The sequence below is a fragment of the Myripristis murdjan genome, chromosome 10 (genome assembly GCF_902150065.1).
Source record: "Myripristis murdjan chromosome 10, fMyrMur1.1, whole genome shotgun sequence".
Taxonomy (NCBI): domain Eukaryota; kingdom Metazoa; phylum Chordata; class Actinopteri; order Holocentriformes; family Holocentridae; genus Myripristis; species Myripristis murdjan.
Window position 1 is genome coordinate 3,228,383 of NC_043989.1, and position 23,574 is coordinate 3,251,956.

A 23,574-nucleotide genomic window follows, 5' to 3' on the forward strand; every position below is an offset into this window, starting at 1 on the left:
AAGTACTTGCAGTATTAGAGAAAAATGAAATTATCTGTACAGAAAATCATGTAAAATAATCTGTAGTGTTTTCTGTGGAGTTATTTTACCAAAGTAAGTGTGTTGTAATCAAGTTATAATTTGAGTTACAATTTCAGAACAAATCTATCAGTTTTATTTCACTTTTATCACCGTTTTCTCATCATTTATTAACTATATATTTTAAATTCAGCGTTTAGTTTCTCGGAGCTCAGCTGTGTTGCTTTGTTGTGAGCTCACAGTTGTGGTTTCTGTCATCAGCAGAGTGCTGCCATCTGCTGTGCACAGACTGAAAGAATCAATTATTATTTTTTTGTGTACATAAAAATCACAATAGGAAAGGACATTAAGTATTTTATTATCTCACATATATTGGGGGCTCAGTCTGATGGTTTTATTTGCGGTCGTGGAAGTAATTAATGTCTCTTACTCATGTCAATGTTATTGAGTAGCTTACTTGTGTAGTTTTGACTATTTTTTAAAGTCAGTAATTTTTCTTTTCCTTAAGTCCATTTTGCTTGAGTTTTGTCCTTCACTACATTTTAATTCAGATCCATTACAGAGAACAAATGATCAATGACAGACTGTGAAACCTTTCACAATAAAAGCAGCAAAGATGAGAAGAGGAACCTGCTTCTTCTTTGCTGGTTCTACTTTTTGTCATGTCCAAATTTCACAATAAAAGCTGCACCATGAAAAACAGCAGCGAGGACCATTTAGACTCAACTGGCAAAAGGAAGAAAAAAGAGCACCACTCGCCTCTTTGTTCTGGTTTATTAAATACAACACTTGTTTTTGGATGCTGCAGTGTTTGGACCCTGAGCATGCAGTTCAAATAACATTCATGAATGTTTAGGATATAATTTGAGTATCTAAATGCTAGTTTGTCAACATCACTTTTAAACTGCCACCACCAATATAATTTTATCTTATAAAACTGCTCTATTTACAATACAAAATCTAGCACAAAGAAAAAAAAAACAGTCTGTGTTCTACTTGACATTAGGCCTCGACGAAGAAATTTAAGAGAGAGGTCAAGTCGTAGTTGTCCAGGATCTCCAGCAGCGACGACACCTTGGTCTTCACATTCTGACCTTTGAACTTGAACTTGTCTATGAAGAGATCGGTGATCATTCCTGCAGGGAAACAAGAAATGATGTGATTAGTTATATAATGGAGGGAAAAAATCATGATTTCAGGCTTACAGAGCAGAGAAAAAACTGCAGTGCTGCATAAGAATTTCAGCTTCCACAGTTAACAAGGGAATCCAGCAGTGCAGACAGATTAAACTGGGGTTTTATTATTTTACAGGAGTCACCGGGTCTGCAAAGCAATGAACATCTGTGCAACAGTTCAGGTTTAAAATGTAAAGTGAACAGCAGCTGAGCGTCAGGTGACAGACGCACCGTACAGCCTCTCCAGGTGCGCCGGCTGCTTCTTGTACTCCTCCAGCAGGTGAGCCGACTCATCCAGGATGTTGCGATACTCTGGGATGAGGAAGTCGGCGTTTCCCTCATGAACCTGGAGCTCCTGTCAGTCAGAGAGGGAGACAGGAGGGTGAGAAGAAGAAGAAGGAAGAGGAGGAGTAAGAGGAGGAGAAGGACAAGAAGAAGCCCTCGCTCTTTGATTGACACCAAAAACCTTTACTGGCACATGTTTTGCTCTCAAACTCCGCCGCAGCTGCTGGAAACATCTTGTCACAACACAAAACAGAACCAGCAAAAGCACATCTCCAAACCCCGTCACGGCGTTTTGGAGCGGATTCCTCTGCTCACCTTCAGGGCGTCGATAAGCTGAACTTTCTTGGCCAGCAGCAGCTGATACTCCAGCTTCGGGTGGATCATCTTCAGAGTGTGGCTCACAGATTCATCGTTGATATCTGGAGAATAAAAAAAAAAAAAAAAAACACAGATCAAAACCAGTCACACTGGAGCAGCGTTACATTTCTGTCTTTCAGACAGCAAATTTTTGTGAACAGTTTTTGTTGAAATAGAAAGAATAATAACAGGATGTACCGTAGGAAATGTTCAGATTGATTTTCCTTTTGGTAGCTTCTTTAGAGAGGACGTCACTCAGTATGGAGATGGTGGAGATGTTGTCGGACCTGAAGTGGCCCTCTCCTTTGCTTAAAAAAACAAAAGAAAGAGAAATATAAGTGCTCAAGTCCACTTAGTTCTTTACATGAAAGCTTCTACAAATCAAACGTAAATGACTTCCGGCAGCAGCACACAGGATGTGAGGCTCCTCCCCTGGGTGTTTACCAGTAGCTTGCCTCCAGCTGCGTGCCCAGGAAGGTGTTGTGGAAGTGGAAAGTGATGCTGTCTCCTGCCGGCGTCTTCTCCGGGACCTCCGGCAGACAGAAGACCACCCAGGAGTGGATCTCCGCGAAACTGAACTGACCCACGAGGCTCAGCCTGTTCATGGGCCTGAGAGAGAGAGAGAGAGAGAGACAGAGAGAGAGAGAGAGAGAGAGAGAGGGAGAGAGGATTACCACAAACACAGGGATGGGACAAGATATCTAAATGAAATATATTTCAATACAAAAATGTGAGTATACATATCATGGGATGGAAAATGAATTGTGATTTTGCTTTTTTCTCCACTTCATGATCATGAAAGTTAAAGTTGTGTGAGGAAAAAAAAAATACTGTTGACTGTGTTTTGATTTTTTGTTGATTTTGTTGATTTAAAAAAAGTTCAAATGAAAGGGTGTATTTTCACTTTATTTTATGAAATCCTAATCCTCAAAGCTACTCTAATCTCTGCCTTGGACATTTGAAAAGCGCCATTTAATCCTGATTAAAGATAAAGACTGGGTCACCAAATCCAAATCCCAACCTGGCTGCTCAGAGTCCCGTGTCGTTGCCGGCTGATCTCAGACTGAAAGGCGTCTCACCTGTCCTGGTCGATGCTGTGCGTCCTCTGGTGCAGAGACAGAGGTTTGATCTGGTACTGGCGCACCTGGCAGGTCTTGGGCTGCAGGCGGGGTGTGATGTACGCCTGCAGGGTGCCGTACTGGCCCTCGATCGACCGCACCTGCACACAACACACAACACACACACATTATTGCTGTGTAAGAGACAAGCTGAGCAGACAGACCCTGATCCAGTAACACCACAGTAACCACAGGACCCTCTGGGCAGGGCTGTAAGTTTCTTCACGATATGATATTATATCGATTCTTTGGACAATGGTATGATATTTTATGATCTCACAAACTCAGCCACAATATGATTTTGATTCGATTCACTTCAGCGGCTGCCGATCGATATGAGATGAATTCATTATATCCATCAGTTACATCACAACGCCGTGTTTCTGTTTCAGCTGCTCGGCCCGGTTCCTCATGTTTCCTGAGTGTTGACCTGGAATTCGTCCCTTGATGTTTATTTTCTCTAAAATCCAAAATATTTCCTCACTGCTGATTTATTCGAAAGAGGGAAGTAGATCCTTGTTATATGTTACATGTCTTTTTTTTTTTTTATATTGCTAGTAACCTTGAATTAAAAGGTTACTATATAACAATGAATTAAAAGGTTACTATATATATAGTAACCTTTTAATTCACTGTTTAAATATCTGTTCTGGCATTTATTCCTTATATTCCAATTAGCGCATATCAAATCAGATAATGTGTGATATGCATGTGTAAACACAATAATTCAAAGAACTTGTAATTGGCTTTTTTTCTTGTCTTTGTGTGTGTAATCAACTTGTGAATTTTTATAGTGATATCTGAAAGTAAAATGTTGAACCCCTTTCCCCCCCCCTTTCCAGTGTTTTTTGGTAATTTGTGGTCATAAATAGGTGATTTTCAAAACTTTCCACCAATGGGATTTCTTGGGACTTTTTCCCCTCACTCAGGACAAACTGAGGATACAAAATCAGTTGAGTTTGCTTCTCTTGCAATTTGTCCTAGGTTGACCCCAATTTTGGCCTAAAATTACTGGACTATATTGCTTTTATTGCTTCTGCTTCTTTACTGTAAAGCACTTTGGTAGGCTACTGGCTGTTTTAAATGTGCTATACAAATAAAGCTGACATTGACATTGACACTGACACTGACATTGTCTTTTTCTTGGCTGCTGGCCGCGGCTGCCGTTACCTGCCCGGTGCTGGCACTATTTGAACGTTTAGGAAGCCGGTGTGCTCGGACAGAAACGGTGACACCGACATGCCATGGGAATGTCAAAACAAAGGCATGTTTCTAAGATGATGATATGGATCGATATTTTCACTTGGTATCGATTATATTGGATCGTTCATCATTAGAGCGATGTATCGATCCAGAACAACGGATCATTACACTCCTGCCTCTGTGCTATTATGGCTTTCAAACAACAGGGAGAAATTTTCCTCAAAGGGGAATAAAGACAAAACTCAGGAGAAAGAAATAAAACTCACTAACTGACCCTGACCTCACTGCTGCCTTTGCTTTATCGAAATTATAAGCTTAGATTAATTAAATGAAATAAAGGCATTCAAGATAAACTTCACTAAAAAAAAAGAGAATGAGCTGAGTGTTTAGTTTAGCCTGTTACCTTGAGCTCCAGCCTGGTGGTGTTGGCCTGACATCTGTACGTGGCCAGCAGGAAGTTCCCGTTCGGCTGCTGCAAACAGTTTGAGACACGAGTCAGTCCTCTGCAGAGGCCGAGCGGCAGAGGGTTTGTGGGTTCATTTCAAATTTATTTATTCTGTATAAATTTAGAAACCTCACCTCTGAGTCACATTCACTGAAGCTGACCACAGCTGAGTTTTTATCCACATCCAGCAGGTCGATCGGTACGTCGCTCTGCAGTGATGAAATGTGCAAACGGCAAACATTTAGTCTGATGAGATAAACCACATAACTTTTGTATTTTGCACCATTTCACTGATGCCCAACCTGAGAGCCCTTTCAAGAATTTTCTTTCCCTGACAAATAAGGAATATTAATCAAATAACAGCCTGGTCAGGAAGAGTAAATATTATATTTCAATGTTTAAATCCATTCTCTGTGTTTGTGCCTGAAACAGAGGACCAAAGGTTCGCTCTGTTTTATTTTCACAAGACCAAAAAGTTGACGACGGCTGCATTATTAATGTTTTGCAATAAAAATGGAATGACTGGAATATAGTTGGAATGAGAGTGAGGCTTTCTCGGGCAAAATAAGCATGCACAGATGATTTACACCAGTCCTGCTGTCGGTGAGAGAAAGCTGCAGGCTGTGTGTGTGTGTGTGTGTGTGTGTGTGAGAGCAGACCTGGAGCAGCAGGTTGTCGATGGCGGTCTGCACCTCCAGGGTGAGGCTGTAGCTGGCGTCGTCCTGGCAGAGGGTGAACTTGTCGTTGATGCTGAAGACGGGCACTGCGGAGACGGCCGTGCTCGACTGGGAGCTCTGCTGGTATTTCTCCCGACCCTGAAGGACTTTGACCTGCAGCTGCTCCAGCTCCGCTCTGACAGGAACCACAGTGGTGCAAAAAAAAAAAAAAAAAAACAGAATACTTTACTCAAGTAAAAGCAGCAATACCATGATGAGAAAAAATACAACACATTCAAAATGTAGAAGTATTTTCAGAGACTTATGGTTCAGTCTGAAAAGTAACAGTTGTTGTTGGTCTGTGGTTCCTTTCAGAGATTTAAAGAAATAATCCGTTTTGGGCAAAATACTCTTTTCCCGTTCAAAACATTTTCACCTCTGTACGTTCAGTGTTTCTGTTTCTGTGGGTAGCATTTCACGTTAGCTTAGCATAAAGTCTTGAAGTGTATGGGAGTCGTGAGCCTAGTTCCGTCACAGTTAAAAAACCTTACAGCAACTCAAAAGCTGTTTTATTTACACAATGCATCATGTGTAATATTAATGTATGGAAGTGAAACCAGCCACTCAAACATCTTGTCTCAGTCTGGGTAAGTCAGAAAAAGGGTATTTTGCCCAAAATGTTGGAGTATCCCTTTAAATTACTGATGCATTAGCCTGTAAGAAGTATTTTCATGTTGTTGCTCTGACTGGCTGGTGCATCACATCTGATGTTTTGCATGGAAAAGCTTCTTCTGCAAAGTAACTGGAAACTCCAGCTGTCAGATAAATGTAGAGCAGGAAAGGTAAAAAGTCTGAATGGAAATACTCTTGAAAAACTTGAGAAAAGGAATTTCGTTGTTTTAAAACTTGGTTTTAGCGCTGTTTGGACGTGATGCATCACTGGTGTTGTAAATCTTTGGGCTTTCCCGTTCATTTTCATCGACCAAGAGAAAAGAGGGAGCGTCCTGTTTGATACCTGAGAGCTGCCACTTTGGACTGGGTCTCTTTGCTCATCTTGACCTCGTCTCCGGGGCCGGCCTCGGCCTTCAGCGCCTCAGTGGTCAGACCCGTGACCCATCCTGAAGAGAGAGAGGCAGGGATGCCCTAACTCTGCTGGTTTTAGGTCAAACTTAAATTTTACATAACCCGCAACCGATGCTGGACAAATCAACCAATCATCTCTGAAGGTAAATGGATTGTTGGGCAGGAAACAGATTTACTCATTTCTGAGGGGACACTGGGAGTAAGGTACTTTAGTCACACTTAAGGGTGAAAGGGTGAAAGGTTTCTCCTGTGACCTGTGTAAGTGGCGGTCAGGACCTCGTCGTAGCCCTCCTTCCCCACACAGCCGCCCTGGACGGACGTGACGCTCTCGGACAGAACCTGAACACACACCAGGAAGCCTGATCAGTGAGCAGCTGACACCCTCTCTATTATTTAACACAAAATTTAAGAAATCTAAGGAAAAACACACACACACAAAAAAAAAATCAATTTCAGGCAGTTAAGTGCAAGTACAAACACAACACTCAAGCTTGTGTGATTTTGACAAACTCTAGCAACAATTCACAGTCAGAATCAGGCTTTACTGGATTAGTATAAAACACATACAAGGAATCTGGCTTCAGTTAAAACCTGTTGCTCCTATTTTAGCATTTCATATGTTTACACCTTCACACTCCGCCACATTATACTCATGTATGAATCCATTCACATATACACTCAGTCCAGTGGGATAAAAGATGGTGCAAATTATATGCTGATTACCAATGATAATATAAAAAAGTGCAAGATGAAAATTCAATAAAAATTATATTGAAAAAAGTACAAAATGTCTGCAGGAAAAGAATTACAAGAGCAACTGCAAAATGAGATGTGGGAATAATCATGGAAGGACATTTTGAACGGTGAGATATTCAGTAACAGCAATTTTCATTTTAAAGTCCCGTGTTAAAGACCTTTTACTGTCCTCTCTGAGTTAGGTACTGCAATATGAGATATATAAAGATTATTTTTTGGACATTTCTGCTTTATTAGCCAGTCCCCTCAGTAGGAAATATTTAGATGAAGTGAACTCACATGCTCGAAGCGTGACGTGGGCTCACCGGAGCTGTCGAGGCCAAATACCTCCACCGTGCCGTCGTCCCGGCCCACCAGGATGTCGCTCACGCCGTCTCCGAGGATGTCATACGTGTCGATGCACAGAATACCTGGTGGGAGAGCAAGGTGTCGCTGAGCTGTGAGGCCTGTGCACACGCTCACTGAGTCAGGTGAACTCATGCAGCGAGCAGTGACGGGCGATGACTCAATACACAACATGGGCTTCAGGATTCAATACAACCACAAAACACATGCAAGACGAAAATTCAATAAAAAATTATATAAAAAAAACTGATTAGATAGATATAGATAGAGGCAGATTTGTCATTTGTAGAGCTGCAACTATTAAATTAATCTCCAATATTTTGATAATTGATATTTTGTTTTGAGCCATTTTTAAGAAGAAATTTTTTTATTTTTCAAATTCTTTGATTGCAGCTGGTTTCTTTAGTTCTCTGTGACAGTAAACTAAATATCTTTGGGTTATGGATTGCTGGTTGGGACAAAACCAGACGTTTGAGGACGTCACCTGAAACTGTCATTTTATTGAACAAACAAGTTGAAACGAAAGCAACTGGAAAGTTTTTAGATTCTCCAAGACGTTTCACTTCTCATCCAAGACGCTTCTTCAGTTCTCAGTTCAGCTTGAAGAAGCTTCTTGGATGAGAAGTGAAACGTCTTGGAGAATCTAAAAACAAGTCAAGTTGTCCTCCATTAAACCCTACATGGAGAACCGTGACCTGGGTGACTAAGAACCTGAAAATGAAAATAATCTTTAGTTGCAGATGTGTGTTTACTACAGTTGACAGTTCATTTTTCTGCTCTGCGAGACACATTATCAGATTTTTGTATCACACCACCAGCCAGGCCAATATATGAAATATGACATTGTAAAAAACAGGCAGCATACCTCCTTTCTTTTTGTCATTGTCTATCTCCCATTTGGGCACAGCCGAGGATTCTCCAATCTGGATCAGCCCAATTTTACCGTCGGCCGTCCCGTACAGGACGTCCTCTCCTGTAAAGAGACAGGTGTGTTAGTTGTATAATAAGAAGCAGTTTTAGGTTATTATGTTATTACATTTTGATATTTAAAGTTGGTTCACACTGCTTGCTACTGAGACACTGCAGACAAACCGGTAACAAAACTTGAGACTCACTAACTGCTGCTTTGGCGGTTTGTAGATATTAAACCAAATGACTGACAAAAAAAAAAAAAAAGCCTGACGTTTTCAAGGAGCGAGGTGTGTTTGCACATGAGCAAGGAAATATTAACGGGGTTCCCTCTTTATGTCAAGTGTCAAATTCCCTGACTTTCTCATGACTCAAATGTGGAATTTCCATGACCTACTTTGTATAAATGAAGCATGACTTTTTTCCCGAAGTTAAAGTTTATTATTCTGTTTTACTCTGCAGGGGAGTGAACATAACGTCAGCGCAATGGAAAATAAATATTACATTACATAACTACCAATTGCAGATTTTTTTTTTAATATGCAGCTGATAAAATATGATATTCCATGACTTGGCCCAGACTTTCCCTGCCTGAAATCGACTTTTCAGACTTTTGATTTGTATGACTTTTTTATATGGAAATACTGACAAGCACAAAATACAGTACACACACAGCTGGAGGAGCAGAGAAATAAATAATGATCAAATAAATACATAAATAAATGTTTTAAACTGCCTAATGTCAGGCTGGCAGCGATGTTCTCTCCGACATAAAAACAGGAACAGAAAACAGACACAGACACCCGACTCGCCTCCATCTTTGTTGTACAGCTCCAAGACGGACGGAGGGCCGGGGACTTCGATGTCATACAGGAGCTCTGATCCCTGTGGTGGAAAAACACACACACACACCAAAAATAACACACCTGAACAGGGCGTTGAATCTAAATGGGTACAGAAAATGAGTCTGGTGCACCTGCAGGACTCGCAGCACCCGGTCTTGGCACGCCAGGACAGGAACCAGGTGAGGCAGCTTCTCCGTGGACAAGCAGGTGATGTCGTTGATCTTGTCCCCGGACAGGTAGTAGTCCTGGTCCTTGCAGTCGCAGTAGTGGTTGTAGATGTAGCTCGCACAGACGAAAAGGTCGGCACCCGACACGTGCCTGGACGACAGAGTAGAGACACACAGCTAGGTCATTTTTGTGCAGGTGAATCTGTGCCGTGCGGCTGCAGGTCTCTGCCTCACTCGGTTCTCGCTCTGATCATACGGACAATATTTGTTCAACCTGACTGAAATCTGAATCTGATTAGAGACTCCAGCTTCACTGTTTACATGGAGGCTGAATAAAGTGATCAGATGTGTGTTTACGTGCCCCAAAGCTCAGAGTACAACTTTTTTGACTAGTGCAAAGTGGTTCCACCTGCTGGGAAGCATCTAATCTGCTTGAAATATAAGTATAATATAAATATAATCTAGGCTAAATCACGCCCATGTAAACCCAGCTCTTGGTTCAGGATTTGAAAAGCACACTTTCTACGGATGGAACGATATATTGAAATTCAATATATTGCAATTCAGTTATGTGAAAATGTGTAATATGGCACATAAAAATGAATTTTATTCTGCTCTAATAGTCACTGATGAGATGTTTTGCACATCATCACTTCACAGGCTGCCCATCAAAATGATATTATTTGCAGAAACATGGTCAAACATTTTCATACAAAGCACTTAAGAACAAAGAGATTGTTCTGGATGGCTGGCCTGGTTAAATAAAGCTTAAATAACTAAATCAAAGTAAATAAAGTTTGTATGACCATGGTGTTTGAAATGTGCACTCTAAATAAACCCTGTCTTGCTTTGGCCCAGAATTTAAATATCATCCCTGCTGGGTGAAAACCTTGTATCCAATTTTGGTGATTTTAATGTTTTAGGTTAATTTGAGTATTTACATGCTGCTCTGTGGGTTCAGAAAATTTGAGTTATTAAACCTTTACTTATCTAGTTACATAAACTGAAAAATGTGCATTCGTCAACCTGGAGACTGTTTCCCTTACGTTTCTTAAAAGTTGACATTGTGGAGATACAAGGTTTTGGTTGGACAGCAGTGATATGATACTGTACTATTATACTTTGCTGTTAATTTATAATGATCACACTGTGGTTGTATTCATCGTCACTGCAGCTGCGTGCGCCGAGTTAAAGGACAGGAAGTGATGCGTACATGGCGTTGATGCTCTCGGTGAGGTTGGCCTCGAACGTCAGGAACTGTTTGCCTTTCTTGGTGAAGCCTCGCACCTCGGAGCCGGAGCACACGAAGATCTTCTCCTGCGGCGTTCCCACGGCTCCTCCCAAGTCCAGCCTGGAGATCTTCGGCCCCGGCAGAGTTTTGAACACCGGCTGACGGGAAAATCCAAACTCTTGTTACAGGACAACTTAAATTCAAAAACTGACGGCTGTTTCACCTCAACCTACGGCAGATACCCACCACCGCCTCTCCTTTCTTCATCCCGAAACACGTAAGGACACCGTCGTGGTCGGCAATAGCAACCTGAGACACACAAGACCAAGATCAAAACATGCACCAAAGACCTTTTAACAATATTCAGTGGACTTTAGCTCCAGATGGGTGACAGATCAGACGTATTAAACTGGGCGGAGATGTGTGTGTGTGAGTGTGAAGGCCATAGCATCATGGTTTACATCATCATCATCCTCATCCTGTAAGAAACCTCTTCACTGCCTTTCTCCACTCATTTATGCAGCTTTTACCTTTAATTCATCACATCTGTCTGTATTTAATACACCACAAACGCTCTAATAGGTATAGCTCTATTTAACAGTTTATTTAAGCATTTAACTGTGCAATAATTGCAATTCAACAGAACAATATCCCTGCACATATTCATACATAATGCACGTACTTTTTTACAACTAGTGTTAATGCACAAGTCGGATTAATTCACATATTTACTCATAATGCACACACTCTTTCCCACCTGTAGGACCTGACAACAACTCAACAGTAAAATATTCCTGTGTATTTATGGGTGTACGTCTTTCTATTTCTGTATTTATTGTTGTAATATTTTTAAGTTTAATTCTTCTCTTGAGAATTTGAGCAGCTGCAGCTGACCCTGTTTCAAAACTGGGATTAATAAAGTATTTCTGATTCGGATTATTGATTGTGACAGATTAAATAGATAGATATACTTTATTGATCCCAACCAGGGAAATTCTCGATGTGTGACTGTACCTTTTGGGTTGCCTTTTTTCCCATGGCTGGGAGCAGCCTCATGGTCTTCTGGGATGTGACCCCCACCTGTGGTGACAGAGAGTGGGAGGAGTGACATCCAAACTGAGAGGATGCAGTTATTTGACAGTCAATCCCATTTGAACAGATTAAGACAGACTAGCACTATCAACAGGCTGTTTTAGATTAGATATTCTCACTTAAAGACTTCTTAATCACACTGACAGAGCAATATAACAACGGAAACGTGACTGCTTAGTGTTACCTGCATATAATCAACCCGGTTTAGGTGGATCTCCATCTTCTGTGTCAGCTGAGTGAAAAAATCCTCTGATCTCTGGATTAGGAACCACAAATTAAGGTGCGAGATTTTGTCCAACTCAGATTATCCAGCTAACACGCAGCTGCAGTGATCTGTGGTGTCCAGGTCCAGCTGCCATGCACTTTGGCCAGTTTCCCCTGAAAACGCCAAGAGGCTGGAAATGGCAAAGACTGGGATTATCGCCAGGAATAAGATTAGATTATCAGGAGTTAGCTCGACGTGCTAACGCTAGCTAACACCGCTGCAGACGCGTTGCTTTGAGGAGGAAAACATGTTTGAAAGAGCAGATCCAGAGAGACGCGGGTTCACCTGCGCGGAGACGCGCTCAGCACCTGTCGCAACGCACAGGTGAGCTCGTTTTCCAGAGAATATCGCTCAACGACCAGCACGGCTCTAATGGACGCAGCGGCCGTTGCCCGTGACAACGCAGCCGCCGCAACAAGCTCTAACGTCATTGGACGAGCCGAGACGTGGCAAACTGAAGCTGCATCGTGATTGGCTCGTTTGTCAGCTAAAGCCCGCCCACCGGGATAAATAGGGCATCACTGCCTCTGGAGCAGCTTCTTATGTGTTTTGCTGAGACTTAAAGCAGGAAAATCAGTTTTTTTCCCTCCTGTTTCTTGAAAATTGTAATCCAGTTGATCCTGTGATTTCTGCCTCACAAGTTACTTAAGGCTGTTCACCCCTTAGACTGTATAAACATATTTATAGACTGTATAAACATATTTATATGACTTGTAGTTGCATTGTGAACACAAACTGTGATGTGTCTGACCTCAGATTGGGGCCACAGCTCGATGTGGTCTTAAACAGGGTATATGCAGGAATCTTGAAGTTAATTTTAATACCTTTTTAAGAGTTTTTCAAGACTCTCAATGTTTTTTAATACCTCACCGCCACTTCAAGCTGTAACCATTTTCATCAGTGATGTTTTTAACTGAACACTTTTAGTTTGTGATAAAGACTGTAGACCATTATGGGTTTATGCCACAATAGCCTTATTTTTTATGTACCTGTTCATCTTTGTTTTTTAATAAAAATGAACAAATTCACACACTTTTACGATGTTTTTGGGACTCATTCTTGGACAGCTAATTCAGAAAAAATACTTTCAAAATTTAAGACTTTATAAAGTCGTAATAAGACTTTTTAATACTTTTTAAGGGTCTTAATTTTCCCAAAATTGATTTATCAGCTTTTAATACTTTTCAAGACTCCGCGGATACCCTGTTAAATCAGGAGTGTATCTGATTCCTGGTGATGTGATGGTGTGAACGCTCAGCTCAGAGATCATGAGGGTTTTTTCCCCGCTGAGCAGGATCACATCACTGTCAGTACATCATCATTCATTCATTCATTCATTCACTCACTGTCAGCAGTAGAGGCCAAAACAAAACACAGAGCAGCAGCAGCCGCACAGACACAGTGAAGCTGCAAATTTAGCAGATATGTGGGAGGAGGATTTAATCCCAAGCCTGTTTTTTTTTTTTTTTTGTCTTGTGCAAGTAATAATTTGTTGTTGTTCAGCATGTGTAAATGTGCAAATGTGGGGTCACGGCAGCCATCTGTCCAATCTGATGTCAGATATAGACACGTACAGAGATGAATATGGACAGTGAAGCCAAAAAAAACAACAGAGCAAATAAAAAAGTTGGAGGGAATGAAACATCACAACTGGGTCAATTTCAGCCGCAGTGTGAAAACAGCCTTTCAAAAGTTATTTCAGGTTTTATAGAAGAAAGTGAAGGTCAACCACAACACATTCCAGTCATTACCAGTGTAAAACCAGATTAGAGTTCTTTAACATTTTATTAGTTTAATTAAGGGATGATTTAATTTTAGTCTCCTCCTAGAAACGCATAGGCAAATAAATACATTAAACATGGCAGAAAATCAGGGCATGCAATAAGCCAGAAGACTACAAAAGCTACGACTGACTGATGCAACTTCAAGACATTTTTTTTTTTCCAAATTGCGACATGGTCCGAATGCAACAGTGCAACTGAAAGCAGCATGTGTTTCACTCTATGCATGGCGTGCACCGTGTTGTTCATTTCACATATAAAACCTGAAGCAGAATGTCTTGTACCTTCAAAACTCTTTAAAATACAGCAGATATTCTGTTTCCTCACTGGAACGCTCCCTGCAGATTTTTTAAAAATGTGAGCTGATGGCATTTATAGATCTACGTGTTAAGACAAATCAGATAATGCTTTACACATTAAAAAAAGAGGAACTGGCAAATGTAGAAACTGCACACATAATCCCACATTTCATCCATGTTTTGAAAAAGCACAATGATTATAAAAAAGAACATGTCTAGCTATGTATAGTACATTGTCATTTAAATTACTAATCTCAGAAAAGGTTAATTTGTGTGAATGAATAAGCAATTTTCATGAATAAATAAGGTCTTAAAAGGGAAGATCACAGACGTTTGTTAGCATTGGATCGATCCTCAACTGATACACACAGCTGATCATCCAGTGTGTACCATTCAGTGTGAACTTAACAGAGGGAGTGTGTGTGTGTTGGGAACCAGCGGTTGATTGAGACACAATGAAAAATAAAAAGGAGGGGGAAAACAAAAAATTCACCATGAGGGGTTCAGTGCATCACAGGCTGGTCCTCTACTGTAGTCAAATATACAGAAAAGCAGGAACACAGACTATTTGTTGACATTCAAAAAAAAAGGAAAAAAGGTTTTTTGATTGATGGCATTGTCCGTCATTGTCTGTCCTCACCCAAAGTTTGCCACGTCCCTCATGGCGGAAAAACAGCAAAAACATGAAGAAAAAGAGGTTTGTGGAGGGCGGTCAGACCCCCGTGGGCGCGAGGCGGCTGATGAAGGCGATGCTGCTGAGGCACATCCTCCTGAAGAAGGCAGGGCAGGTGGGCTTCATGATGAAGTGCTCCAGAAGAATCCGCAGCTCCGTGAACAAGGTGCTGGAGGAAACACAGCGGGTTTACACACAGCTCCGCTCAATCAACAAAGACTACAAAGACTAACTGGGCCACATTTCTCAAGCTTCTCAGAATTACTCATGAGAACACTGCTAAAAACTGATTTAAAGAGTAAAAAAAAAAAAAATCTTGTCTCAACGCTGCACTTAAAGGTTAGTCATCAAGCATCTAAGTCCCAGTTTAAGTGAAAGGTGACTAAATCTGAAGTGTCAGTCTTAGAGCTGATTTCCGACATTTTGCTTGCTGTGCGACAAACGGGATTCTGGATGACGTTAATTAGAAAAATTCGGCAAGGACTAACCACTGAATGGAACTTCTTAACACTTTTTGCAGATTATCACCCTGAACAGTGGAATTCCCAAGAGGAGTTTAGATTCAACACACATTTGACAATAAAGTACTACTTTAATACAACTTGTCCTGTGTGCTGTTCACACTGACGTGTTTGTTTACGCTGGGAGCAGCCATCTTTACGTGGGTGCAATCATCTGCACCTTCTGCTGCTGGGAAGCGGCTGTTCGCACAGGGTTTTGTTAGGAAGTCGATGAAACGTGACAACATGAGGAGCTGGAAGCACCATAATTGCCTCTATAACAATTTGGCTAATTGATCCCCCGAGTCATCAGCATTGAACTGATGCATTTTTCCTGTGGCGAGGAAATGAAGCATCATCACCACATTCAGTTCAGCTGAAAACACGTTGCTGCGTCGATGGTGAAACTACGTCCCTCACCAAGTCTATGTCTGTACAATGTCTATGATGCAGCCTGCGCTTTTGAAACGATACGGTTTGATTAACTGCACGCTGCCAAATAATTCACACACATTCTTCCTCTCTGAAAGGTTCACACACGTCTCCGTTTCCTCAGTGCCGTCACAGCCCTGACTGGCAGCTCCAAACCACCTGAGAATCTCCAGCCGTCTTAAATAACTGGCAGATGACGACTAACTCTTAGCTTTAACAAATGTGACACCTTGTTTATTCTCAAGTTTGGAAGTGGGAGTAAATTTCAGAAATTCTCAGCCCTAATCACAAAAATGGGACTTTGAGAAGCTTGATGAATATGGGGCCTGAGCTCTGTTATTTCTCAACAGACCAGACTCTTGTATCAAGAGTTAATGTGCAAGAAAGTTACACATTCATCACAGTTACAACACGTTATGAGAAACTTCTGCAAATACAAAACTGTAGGGAGTTGAAGAATTTCAATCTAATTAACTGTCTGTGAGTTTTTGTTAACACAAGGAGTTTGACAAGACAGTGGACTAGAATCCCACATCTGGGCAGAAAATTAGGTTAAACTGTGGTAGTCTGTAAAAGAACCAAATGCTGTCACACTTTTCTTGTTCAGTTAGCATTACTGCCACTCTGTGTGGTCCCAAATTCCTTTGGAAAATTTAAATGGATTTTGGAAGGAGCACAGAAATGAAATCTTTGCACACAGCAGATGTATTATGGTCCACACATTACTGTGTGGAACATAATATGCAAGCAGTGCTCTAACATCAATTTTGTGAATTTCCATCCTTGTTATTTTTTTACATGACTTGTTGGTAGGTGTTGTGCTGTAGCTTACCGGCAGTACGGGTTTCTTCTGGACGTGTAGCGCAGAGTGAGGAATCGATAGTAAATGAAAGGCTGCAGCAGGCTTCCCTGGCCGCTGTCAACGACATATGAATGACATTAGTAAGTGAATTCATAACTCAAGGTCTTTACAACTTAATTCATAGCGGCTTTATGCAAGTGGTAATGTCTGCTTTGGTTGACAGTTCATTCAGGGATCAATACCAATACTGGCATTATTGCTGATGTGAGACTAAAAAAAAAAAGTAATGTACGGGAGATTTTAACTAGGACTAATACCCAATATCAAAAGCTTTGATTAACATGTCATACGTAAAATAAAACTTATGATTCTCTGTATTTTGGCAAACAGAAGCCTGGATTTCTCAAATAATTTTATGTCAAGTCTTTTGTTGAATAATCCCAAACTAATAGCACAAGCCTGCACTGCTCCAAACAATGGCTCAAACTGGTAGCCGGTACTGATGATGGGAAAAAAGTGATAGTGGTGCATCCTTACTTACATTTAGAAATGTGCAATATAACTGCAATGAATTATCTTCACCAATCTGACTACATACTTTGGACAATTTTATTTTTGCACTTCGCCTCATGTTGAAACCATGTTAGCCAGACGGTGTAAAAGCCGGGCTACAGTACTTTGGCTGTTCTCTAGACAGTTTAATAAAGTGTCATTATTTGCTAACCTAAATGGTAAATAGTTCTTACAATAATTATCAGGAAACTAAATGGCTCCTGGTTATGAAAAGCAGTTGGGCTCCAGTCATATTTTATATGACAGTCGTGAGTGTGAACACACCTGAAGAGCATGAAGACAGTGGCTGGCATCAGGAAGATCTCGTTGCAGGCGATGAACTTCAGGATGTTCTGCTGGTTGGACGTCAGTTTGTCCAGAAAGTTCCTGATGAACGGCAGGCTGTTGGGGCCCATGGACTGAAAACACAGTTTGCATTACACACAGTGCTCCTCTATCAGAGCAGGACAGGAAGCTGCTTCTCTATCTACAGGCCAGAGGCTCATAATCCCACTTTTACTACATTTACAGAGAGCAGAAGAGTCTCTGAACAGCGGCTGGTTGATTGAGTAGACAATTAAAATACTGTTTGTCTCGTGGAAATGTAAACAGCAGTTTGTAAGAGGTGGCCTGCCATATGCGGTTAATAAGTAACATTACAACAGGTTGCAGAGTCTTTATACTTACATCAAGGACTTTTTTCGTGTAGGTGGTGGCATGAAGCAGGGAGAAGAGGAAGACTGGGAAGATGCTCACTGGAGATGATGGTTAAGGCTTGAACATAAAGTGACTGGCAAAATGCCACAGTCTGATGGGAAACAACACTGTCAGTCTAATGATCACGCTGACTGAGGCTGCCTGAGCGATTCAGGGCAGCACACTTCAGCGTACATAATCATATCACAATTTATGCTTCTATGATAAATAATTGTGCAATCTGGCAATCTGGCATGTCTCCTTAAAGTATATCACACTTCAGTATGTGTAAGCAATCAGGGCCTTTGAATACACCACGAGCAACATGTGAGCACAATGAATGTTAACACAGAGATGAACACAGAGAAACCTGCAAAGCATCTCAGGGAAAATGAACTGATTCACAAAAAGGAAAAGCGGACTGAGTCAACATGGAAATGTAAAATTCTTCTCCAGACTCTAAAAGTGGATCACCAGCTGTCATTCTGGAGACACTTTGGTTTTAAGCCAGATGACGACAAACCACTCCAGACTTTGTGAAATGTTTGTCATAAGGTGGCAGGTGCATCAAAGCAAACTAATAAAGCAGTATTTTGACCTGAATTTTGTAAACATGCTCATGGGGATGTTTGCCGCGGTCATTTGGCTCGTAGATAAGAATATGGTGGCTGTGGTTAGTTGCTACGATGACAATGCATGTCAGCAGGGCCCTAAAGAGTGTCAGACCAGCTAGTTGCAAAACCGCTGACCTCAGCGAGTCAGCAACTTGCCTAAAGTCAGTTTGTACAGAAGACAGCCTGGAACAATAGCCACAATTCTTTGCAATGGTGACAATACATACAAAAATGGCTGCCGCTCGCACCGTCCTGCAGTGTAGATTTGAACAGGAAAGTCCATTCTTCTCCACTCAAGTTCAGTGAACAAGACTTTCTAGCTTCAACTACTATGAGAAATACTGCACTGAAAAGAGCGAAAACATGTAAAGTGCAAAAGTCAAACTAATTTTGTTGCCTGAAAAGGAGACAACAGTGATTAATAGTGACGGCTCACAATACTTAGCAAAAATAATCATTGGTCCGTTCTCTAAACAGAGCCAAACCGATATGTTGGTAACACAAGGTTGCCACTGTTTTCATCTGTGGAGGCAAAAAGACCAAATGATTTATGCTGTGGGAGAAACGAAGAGGTAGGAACAATGAGCAAGCTCTGTTTAGACCTGTGGTAGAAAAGGGGCTAATTGTTATTTTCTTCATTACTGTGCAGCCCTGGCAGGTTCTATGTAGGTCAAATTAAATGACGCAATGGAAACGCCTGAGCCCAGCATCTCATTATCAGACCTGTACGGGCGGCGTCACGACTTAAAGCAGGGACACCGAACGAAACAGCACTGCCCCTGTGCGCGTGTGTGTGTGTGTGTGCGTGTGTGTGTCAGGATACTGGTGATGGGGTAGGAGTTGACCAGGATGAGGGAGTAGAGCAGGTAGTGGCAGCTGTCCTCCTGCAGCGCCTGAGCCAGGAACGCTCGGCTCAGCTGGAAGCGGGGAAGCCTCTGGTGCAGCCGCAGGGCGCTGGTGAGGGCGTTGGCCAGCAAGGCCCGCTGGTAGAAGTTTGCAGCCGCATGGGGCCTGAAATACGTGAGCGGGGAGAAATTAAACTATTTCAAACACACAAACCTATCTGTAACATCTGCATGACATGGGAGCAGGGCTGAAATGATTATTCTCATTGTCAATTCATATATTAATTATTTTTTAATTCATTGATTAATCCCTTGATCAGTGTATCAAGTGTGAAAAATAGTGATGAGAGCCCAAATTGATGTCTTCATGTCTTCCACAGTCTGACAGCCGGCAGCAAAAAAAAAAAAAAACCCACAACGTTGATCAACTTATGTTTTCAGCACCACATGGGACCAAAGATTTTTTGGATTCAAGTACAAATATCTGCCCTGGCTGGAGGAAGAGTAAATAAAATGGAAGAAGGAATGGGATGATAGATATGCAGGTGTTTGTGTGTTGCTGTGTCTTCTCTCTAATCCACCTTAACAACTCAGTATCTTTTTACATTAGTAAGCACGGTGGTAACACAGAGCCACTGAGTGCACTCACCCCAGCAGTGGAAGAATAAACATGACAGAGCAGTAAACGGTGAAGAGCCGCGACAGCCACATCGCCGTCTCCAGCTTGTTACTCAACAAAAATTGCTGTGGAAGAAGAAGTGGAAAAGAAAAGTACAATTAGAAATTTCAGAAAAAACAAAAGAGAAATGAAAGCAAAATGCTTGATGATGAACTTGCTGCATCACTTTTGATCATGTAACACTCATTGATATGCATTTTTAGTGATCAGGTCACTCCCGCTGTACAACAGTCTGATTTCTGAAACGTCAAGTAAATGAGAAGCCTGGTTTCCATCATCAGGTTGAGGGATTAAGAGAAACCTGGTTCACACCAGGCCATCACTGGGCCATGGAGACTCTTACACCTTGGCTATGTTGAAAACATGATGTACGCTAAGCGGATGCTGCAACACTACGCCTCCACTATAATTACTGAAACCAGCTCCACCAGGCATGAAATCAGCTTTACAAACATGAAAACAGACCATTCTTCAATTTATATTTTTAATGTGTGGTGTGTATGTGGTCCTTTTACATTCAATGGGTCATAAACTGTCTTTTTTTTTTTTTTTTTTTTAAACTTACCCCTATCATATAATCTCTGTCAAAAAGCTGAGCTTTCACAGCGCGGTGCTGTGTCCAAAAAAATACTGAGGACACAATCCCACACGATCACAAAGCCAGCGCTCAGCAACTTCTGCCTGTGACTGAACACACCGCCCTACTCTGTTGGTGTGCTGCAGGTGTAGTTAGGAATAAGATCTGTTCCACAGCAGATCCGCTACAGGACCGGCCAGCAAACATTAATGTAGCAAAGGCATTCGATTTCTGAAGGTTTTTTATGTGCTCATGTGCCAAGAACATGGAGCAGACAAGGAGGCTGGCACTCACTGCACTTCTCCACAGCCTCTCAACCATGATGCCATGTTGCCAAATAAAAAAAGATGGAGGAACATCCATCCAAGGCCCTACCTAGTGTTTGGGCATTTTGGTACAACAGACAGGCGATCTACTGCTCACACAGCCAACGCTTTGTTAAGGTTGTGAGCTATGACAACTGTCCTAAAAACTGAAATCAAATATAAATGTAAAACCTGGGTTACTTTTATGAAACGGGCCTTGATTTACAGGTGGAGATATTCCTTTTCAGTCCCAGTTCTTTGGCATTAAAACGACTACTCCCACAGTCACGTAAACGGTAAGAGTGGGAAGTCTGGGACAGAAATGTATTAAATCAAGTGGCACATCAAAGAAACTCACCACTGGCCCTGAGGGGGCAGGAGGGCTTCTCTGGTCGGTGTCAGACATCTTTGGGAATATGGGTCGCCCTGGAGGAACAGAAAAGTCACATCAATGAGGCAAATTGCACACAGAAATGAGAAACTTCTCCTTCACTTCTGTGCCCTTACACACTTCTTCTGTTCTCTCAGTCCTGGATTAAGTCATCATGTAAGAATCCCAAGTAGCAACAAAGATACTATTACTCAAACACCAGAGTCACCTGACTACCTGCTGTAATTTCACATACGGACAAACTATCAATACTGTATATTAAATTATATACACCAAAAATGACCACAGGACTTTATGGCTGTTATATCTCTGCGTCCTGTTACCTTCAAATTTTCTACTACATTTAGATAGTCACAAATCAGTTTGATCCCAATTTGAGTAAATTTGACACCAGTAATTTAAACCTGCACAAAATGGTTACAATAAAAAAAATGTTCTCCAAGTTTATGTGTCAGGTACTTAATGTGTCTTGCTGACGACCTAAACAGCCCTTTAAATAAAACATAACCCCACAGGTGTGGTTATGTTAGGTGAGGGCCCTAGAGCACAGGAGGTGTTTTCCAAGATGAAGAAATGTGTGTTGTGTGTTATATGTTGATATTCCTTATGTTTTTCGCAGCTAAAAAAAAAACCCGGGATCAAAAATGAGTCCAGGACACCGAAAACATCACCATGTTAATTTTGTTTTTTACCCAAATGTCCCACTCGAATAAGACAAAGTCATTAAATATGAAGGAAAACACGATGTTAATCATGAATTTAGAGAGGTCAAACAATGAATGGAGTCAAACTGGCTCAAAAGACGACGGGAGGATTAAAAATCAAAAGGAAGTGAGCCGTTTGATGGATGACTGATAGAGCTAGCCGGGCTACCACACGGTACGTTAATCCATGTGTTGGTTTATCCACTGCAGCCTGATGGCACGCTGGCATCGAGAGGCTAGCTGCTGTTTAACGCAAACTTTAACACGGTGTTAGCCACGGGCTGAAGAAAATAACCGTGAGAGAGACACGGTTAGAGACGTTCACGGGGCTAACGCGGTGTTAGCAGGCTAGCGGCGCCGTCACCGCTCTAGAAGATTCTCACGTTGATCGCTGGTTAGCACCGCGGCTAGCTCCGAGGCTAACGCTAGCCACCTAGCATAGCAACTGTGACCAAGCTGAGGAGCTAGCGCCGTGGCGGTGCCGCCGGCTGTGGGGACATGATCTGACTCTTACGCCGCGGCGAGAGGAGCTCCCGGTGGGCAGAAGGCAGAGGCCGAGCTGTTCGTCTGGTTTTATTTAAAGGAGATAGAAGCGGGGCGGCGTGTAGCCCGGTGTTACCTCCTGAGTCCTGCTGCTCCGTAGCGCCTCGGATCAACTGTCTCCGCTGCCACTGGAGGTGAACGGTCAGCTGACCCGCTTCTTCTTCTACGAGTTTATTTTTTGCGGATTATAAATCGACGTTTAAATATGTACCGCCACCTACTGTATCGGAGTGAATAAAGTGACTGGATTATTTATGTACGGCGTATCATTGTAGACAGTGGTGTGCCGTAGGGAGGAAAGGAGAGTGCGGAGCCGGAAAGGAGGTGTGTGTGTAATATTTTGAGGAAAAAACTCAGAATTTTTTAAATTAATTTAATCAATTTGATTAAAATAACAGTTTTACGAGAAAAAAAATCGGATTATCTGAGATTAATCAATTAATTATCTGAGAATAAAGTCGTAAATTCACCAGGAAAAACTCAGAAATTTATGAGAAAAAAAAACAAAACAAAAAAAAAACAGTTGAGGTCATCAGCTTCAGGCGTGATAGACAGCAAGCGGCAGCAAAGTGAAGCCATGTGGTTCCATGGCCAATAAAACAGGCCTAAAATAAAATAAAATAAAATAAAATAAAATAAAATAAGAAAAACATTTTTTTTTCGAGTTTTTCCCCACTAAATTTGTGACTTTATAATATCAGAATAAGGATTTTCTTATAATTTTTTTTTTATTTATAATTTATTTTTATTTTATTTATTTATTTATTTATTTTTTTTTTCGAGAAAACCCTCAGAAAAATGCCCTTTTGTCAAGGAACCCCACGGCTTCACTGTGCAAGGTTGGAGCAGCCACACACTGCAGACACACGCTTGCAATTGTATACTTTGCAGTTGGTATCAATATGATGTTTTCTTCTGAACAGGCCCAATGTCTTTATAAAGCCTGGATGCTTATTATAATTTCGTGATTCTGGGCTAAAGTCACCAGGATTTCCTTGTTACTTCATCCGATGACTGTTATGTATTTGTATAGTGTTTTGTGTAGTATTTATTACTGCTAATATCGACTGAGACAATAACATATCGACTCAAAGGTCCAGGTTTCATGGACATTTCTCTTGTCATATTCCATTCTCCTTAAGTCACTGTCACGGCAGTAGATTACCACAAGAGGGCGCTCTCGACCATTTTATAATGTCACTGACTTGCGGCACTACATGCTGGATAATTA

General features: G+C 41.5%; 2 protein-coding genes across 4 annotated transcripts; both read right to left on the reverse strand.

Annotated features, from left to right (window-relative positions):
- Positions 1 to 773: 773 nt before the first annotated feature.
- On the reverse strand, positions 774 to 12,339 carry bbs7 (Bardet-Biedl syndrome 7). Its single transcript, XM_030061578.1, has 19 exons — positions 11,870 to 12,339; positions 11,608 to 11,673; positions 10,840 to 10,902; positions 10,576 to 10,751; positions 9,327 to 9,513; positions 9,163 to 9,235; positions 8,307 to 8,414; positions 7,376 to 7,506; positions 6,595 to 6,679; positions 6,273 to 6,375; positions 5,261 to 5,453; positions 4,736 to 4,810; positions 4,560 to 4,628; positions 2,915 to 3,054; positions 2,280 to 2,444; positions 2,034 to 2,143; positions 1,794 to 1,897; positions 1,425 to 1,548; positions 774 to 1,154 (listed from the first exon to the last, which is right to left on the reverse strand). Exons 1-19 carry the CDS (start codon positions 11,903 to 11,905, stop codon positions 1,021 to 1,023), a joined length of 2,142 nt encoding a protein of 713 aa, XP_029917438.1. The 5' UTR covers positions 11,906 to 12,339; the 3' UTR covers positions 774 to 1,020.
- Positions 12,340 to 13,716: 1,377 nt separating this feature from the next.
- tmem33 (transmembrane protein 33) lies at positions 13,717 to 22,565 on the reverse strand. 3 transcript variants are annotated; one of them, XM_030061579.1, is made up of 8 exons: positions 22,420 to 22,565; positions 21,064 to 21,131; positions 19,794 to 19,888; positions 19,123 to 19,310; positions 17,677 to 17,744; positions 17,275 to 17,408; positions 16,468 to 16,551; positions 13,717 to 14,872 (listed from the first exon to the last, which is right to left on the reverse strand). In XM_030061579.1, the coding sequence occupies exons 2-8, from the start codon at positions 21,109 to 21,111 to the stop codon at positions 14,743 to 14,745; spliced, it is 747 nt and encodes a 248-aa protein (XP_029917439.1). In that variant the 5' UTR covers positions 21,112 to 21,131; positions 22,420 to 22,565; the 3' UTR covers positions 13,717 to 14,742. The 3 variants fall into 3 exon arrangements, with proteins under 3 accessions (XP_029917439.1, XP_029917440.1, XP_029917441.1); XM_030061580.1 differs by lacking the exon at positions 22,420 to 22,565 and adding an exon at positions 22,315 to 22,376; XM_030061581.1 differs by lacking the exon at positions 22,420 to 22,565 and adding an exon at positions 22,184 to 22,202.
- Positions 22,566 to 23,574: the final 1,009 nt, after the last annotated feature.